Source organism: Cucumis melo, chromosome 10, assembly GCF_025177605.1.
Source record: "Cucumis melo cultivar AY chromosome 10, USDA_Cmelo_AY_1.0, whole genome shotgun sequence".
Lineage (NCBI taxonomy): Eukaryota > Viridiplantae > Streptophyta > Magnoliopsida > Cucurbitales > Cucurbitaceae > Cucumis > Cucumis melo.
The window spans coordinates 11094695-11100346 of NC_066866.1; the positions used below are offsets into that span (position 1 = coordinate 11094695).

Below are 5652 nucleotides of genomic sequence, written 5' to 3' on the forward strand. Positions count from 1 at the left end.
AGCCTGAAACAGTTTGTGTACTAATTGTACTAGTACTACTACATCCTTGTCTACTCCCACTTCGAGTAGTACTGTACTCATGAAAGAGACGTCTACAACATTGTTCCACTACATTTCCCATGGATTCAGCAACCTCGGGACCAAAAAAATTTTTCAAACAAAAAGATACAAATCTTAATTTCTTTCGAGGATCCAACACAATAGCAACATACAACAACAAATTATTCTTTTCATTGTTTCCCCAATATTTCTCGAATTTTGCCTTCATGTTATTAGCCATTCCAACTAACAATGCATTTGCACTGCCCGCATTCAAACGTATACAATTCTGAACCACTGTAATCTGATGGAAAACCAAGTTCAAAGTAGTATACAAAGAACCCGAAATCTTTAATGTGACATCATAAAATACTTTTAAAAATCGTATTAACATCCTAGCATTTGTCCAATCTTCCTTATTCGGTGACATATCATGTCTATACGAGGCATCTTCATCTTCTAATCTATCAAAAGCTTTTTCAAACTTAACAGCAGCTTCAAGCATTATATGTGGAGTTCCATCTTGTAGGAACATCAAGACACACATAACTCTTACAAGCAATTTTTTCAAGTTCAATGCATTATTTAAATTTCAAAAAACGAGCAGGAGAAGACCTTATAAATCGCACAGCATATCGAATCCTATCAATACAAGCATTATGTTCCTTAAAAGCATCAGTTACTATAAGATTCAATATATGGGCACAACAACGAACATGTAGAAATTCCCCACCAAACAATAATCCTTTATTGAATCTCTTTAAAAGATAAGCAACAGCAGTGTCATTCGAACTTGCGTTATCAACTGTCAAAGTCATTACCCTCTCAATGCCCCAATCCTTCAAATTCTTTTCAATGGTTTTGCCGATAGTATCACCTTTATGATTCTCAATTGGAGAAAAACTAAGTATTCTCTTATGTAATTTCCAATCAGAATCAATGAAATGGGCTATTAGGACCATGTAATTAATATTTTGTCCCGATGTCCAACAATCAGTGGTGAGAGAAACTCTATACTTATTTTTTACAAACATGTCTCTCAAACGATTCTTCTCATTAACATATAACTTAAGCACATCTCTAGCCACAGTAAATCGAGATGGAACAGCAAATCTAGTATGATTTCCACATGTTAATTTATCCACAAACTTCTTAAATCCCTCACCCTCCACAAACTTAAAGGGCAATTCATCAACTATTATCATCCCAACCAAAGCATCCCGACAACCATCTAAACTAAATGATTCACATACAAGTTGTGAAGAATTATCTCCAACTTTGTCTTTAGGCTTAAAAGCTAATGTCATTTGAGTTTGGTCTCTCTTTTTTTGGTAAGGGTACTTTTTGCAATTTTCTAAATGATGCTTCATAGTTCCAGTACTATTACGTTTAAAATGACATGCATAAACAATTCCACAATATTTACATTTAGCACGAGGGTCATTAGGATCACCTTTAAGCCTCTCAAAGTAGTCCCAAACCATTGATTGTGTGACATTCTTCCTTATTTTTGGGGGATTTGGAACATCTTCTCTCCCATATGAATCAAGATCAACATCAATGATTTTACGCTTGCCATCCGTATCTTCGTCCCTTACGATTTTTGAAGCTTCACAACTCCCATCACACTCTAACTCCATATCCGTTGAATCCATTTGATTTAACTGTAATAAGAGTAAAAAAAAGATATTCCATTTTAGTGTGTGTGGGAATAATAAAAGAAATCGAATACATATCTCCAATTATTTCACAAAAAATAAAATTCAACTAAGACAATAGCTCATGAAATCGTATATAGAGGACAATAATTTAAATACTACAAAATGCTAAAGGGCTCATTTCTAGTCATTTATGGTCACAACACTAAAACTTATCAAATTTAACTATGATCAATAAATATCACTAAAACGTTTTAGTGATATTTATTCAAAAATCTACATATAATAATGTAAGATTTTGGTCAAAATAAGCATCAAATTGGCATATCAGTTTAAGAAAGAAACAGCAAAATATAAACTGACCAAAAAACAAAACTAACAAATTCAATAACCAAAAGAACCAGTTAAAACCGACAAATACATTAAATACGCGTTCGAGAGTGATTTTGTTTAAGAAAGATATGGATTTGAAGTATAGATTAAGAATCCAATTTTAAAATAAATAAAAGAACAATGACAAGTAGTAGAAAGAAGGGAAATGTGAAGCTAATGCATTACATTTTTTTTCTTAAAAGCATGAGGAGATCAATAGGGAACACCCTTTATTACATATTTATAAGAAGAAAAGAAGAAGCAACTCTCACAACAAAAATTCACAGTTTGTCATAATCTTTGCAAATAATACAGCAGCAAAGCGAAAGTAAACGACACTAACAAGTGACCAGAAAAGAGAAGGAAAAAAAAAACAATGAATCAAACCACACAATATCGATTTCCTCAACTGATACAACACACCAAACTCTACAAGATCTACAAAGGAGGGTGCCACCTCCATTACCGCAACTGTGCAAACATCGTATATACCCACTTTTCCAGTATGAATAATGATATAATTAAGCATTTAAGCTTATTGCATACACATATATTCAGAAAGAAAAGAAAAAAAATACCTACGGCGGCGATGGCGAGGCGTGACGGTGATTGCGAGTTGCGACTGAGGGGGAACGACTGAGAGGGAAAAGGAGTCACCGACGGCGGCGATTGCGACGGCCAACTGAGGGAGAAAAGGAGAGAGATCTGTGCGAAAACGAGGAACTGAGGAAGAATGGGTCGATTGCAAAAACGAGGAAGAATGGGTCGATTGCGAAAACGATTGAAGAATGGGTCGATTGCGAAAACGATTGTGACGGGGAAAACGAAAACCAACCGCGGCGCGAGGAACTGAGAACGAAAGAAACCTAAATATAATTTTTTTTTTAAAGAGGAAGTCGGTCGATCGGTTTACCAGACCGACCGACCTCATATCTTGAACCGACCGATTCAAAGTCGGTTTTCAAATTACAAAACCCGAAACCCGACCGCCCATACTATTTTCCGCCCGTCCGACATCGGTTCGTTCGGTTTCGGTCGGTCGTTTTGGTTTTTTGGCCCACCATGCTCACCCCTAGTTTGTACTAACTACAAAGTGGGCCACATTCGTAGTGCCCCCAAAATAAGGTGTCCAACCTTATTCGTATAATATAGACTATTTATGCTGTATACTCGAATTTGATCCATGTTTATGTCTTTACATAAAGTTTAAGCTTACTCAAAATAGCCTTGGAACCTTAGTTTATTGGATTTAAGATAATAGAATTCAATTTCACTAATAATTTCTCAATAACGACTTTATTGAATGGAATATGATTACAAACTACGAGTTTTATGACATAAATTCCAACACTATGGTTATTATTTCACAAACCTTTATTAGGCATGGCCCTGGTGCGTACAAGGAGATTAAGAAGGGCACTAATCCAATAGATGTGGAATACAATTAGGTAAAGGATGCAACTGTCTTAAAGTACATGATAGGGGAGCTACCAAACTACAACAAGGCATGGATGGAAGTCAACTACATATGTCACACCCCTTCCCAAACCACTTACTCTTAGTCTAAGAGACGGCATGAAGCCAACATATATCATTCTTCTTCTAATGATACATGCTGACCCTACTAGAAGTGAAACTAAACTTAATATGAAACATACAAACACAGTGGAAATCTAAAACAACCTCTATATAAGCACGAAGTGCAACCCAATCTAAAAAAACAAATCTAAAAAGTCAAAGGCCAACACTTCCAACTTACAACTAACTAGAGTTTATACAACTCAAAGGCCAACACTTCCAACCTACAACTAACAAATTACTATAACTAAACTTAACTGTACAGACCAAATGCATAACTAGAGACAACACAGAAGTAGTCAAGCATTAGGTCTACGATGTCTACTTGGAAAGTAAGTAAACATTTTGGAAAGAGTAAGCTATAAAGCCCAATGAGTGACTACTTTTAAACAAATCAAGCTTTACAAATAATAAGTAAATGAGTCATCAAATCTATAAATAAGTTTTAAGCAAAGCATAGTAAATACATATTTCTTAAACCGAATAGCTTTCTCAAACGTTTCTCTTTTCATGTTATAACCTAAATCTTTGTACATCTATGAGACGAAAATCTAGGCATCAATAGAGCTCTATCTCAAGATGTGATACTACGAGACAAAAGTTTAGGCATCAGCAGTGCCCTATCTTGTGATAGCTACTATGAGATGGAAAATCTAGGCGGCTGTAGAGACCTTCATCTCTAACCTAGTCTCAATTATGGAACTCTAGCCATCTACTAAATACCATCATCACATTACCTCTGTGCACAGAAAAATCTCTCTCGTAGAATTGCTACAGATCTTAGAATATCTCAAGTATAGAATAAAACAGACTAAAACATCTCATGCTTTCAACCTACTTTTCAATCTCAAACTCACCATGTTTTTTTAACTCTTTACATAAGCAAATCTTTATACCTTTTACAAATCATAAGAAAATGCGCAACCATGAATTTTGGCCATCCCACAACCAATTTGGCCTTATAAAAGGATGGGATGTCTCCCATTTTCATCATTCAAACTCTCCATCCACAAATTCATTAAAATTTACTCTCATTTTCATCATTTCCCTTGGGGTTCTTTTTAAATTCTCAAGTCAGTAGCTGAAAGGAGTTTTTTCAAGGGGTCGTTAAAGATCAAAGGATACAAGAATTAGTTCTATCATAAAAGAACTGATCGTTTGAAAGATAATGCAATATCAAAAGAATACAATACAAAAGAATTAAATTGGATAAAAGAAATTGTCTACCGCCTTAAAAAAAAAAAAAAACTCTTCAAAGAATATACCCAGCTCACTATGAAAAATTATTAATCACAAAAAATTAGTAGGATAGAGTAAGAAGGGATCGAATCCCAAGGGATTTCATGAATAGGCTATGCTGTTAGAAAAGAATTCAAGAATGAAGTATTTGTATTGGGGTGCAATAAGAAAAGTAAAGAAAGCAATAGATATTTTTGTATATATATATATATATATATATATATATATATATATATATATATATATATATATATATATTTTGTAACTAATAATTATAACAACACGAAGATATTCTGGCAAGTGTTCAAAGATGAGAATTTGTTACTTTAGCAAGATCCTTATCATTGAACAAAAATATTTGATCAATTCTCAACCAATTGGTCCAAGAATTAGTTGTCCTACATTAATGAACTAAGATATGCATCAAAATTTATCTTATCCTTAACGAACAAGTTTTAATCTTAATGGTTTTCACATATTTGATTAAAATTGCATAAAGATCAAGAGAATCAAATTGAGACTTCCTAAACCCGAAAATGCATCTATCTAAAGAAAGATTGCTTTGAGAAAGTTCTAATTGGCAATTAAAGACAATTTAATAGGATATTCTCATGCTAAAGAATTAATCTAAAATCATCAACCAATCATACTTTAACTATGTGTTTAGCACATCTAAATTAAGATTAAACCCTAAATTTATTGGATGATCAAGTCAATCAATAGAGCATTTTTTTTATTGAAAAGCAAGATAGGAAACAACTCAAAG

General features: G+C 33.7%; 1 protein-coding gene across 1 annotated transcript; it reads right to left on the reverse strand.

Moving 5' to 3' along the window:
* Positions 1-620: 620 nt before the first annotated feature.
* LOC127151149 (zinc finger BED domain-containing protein RICESLEEPER 2-like) lies at positions 621-1679 on the reverse strand. The gene has a single exon (XM_051090566.1). The coding sequence runs from the start codon at positions 1677-1679 to the stop codon at positions 621-623; it is 1059 nt and encodes a 352-aa protein (XP_050946523.1).
* Between the last annotated feature and the right edge of the window lie 3973 nt (positions 1680-5652).

Bases quoted from the DNA above. Each gene is read 5' to 3' on its own strand.
- LOC127151149 (XM_051090566.1), bottom strand. From the start codon at position 1,679: ATGGAGTTAGAGTGTGATGGGAGTTGTGAAGCTTCAAAAATCGTAAGG.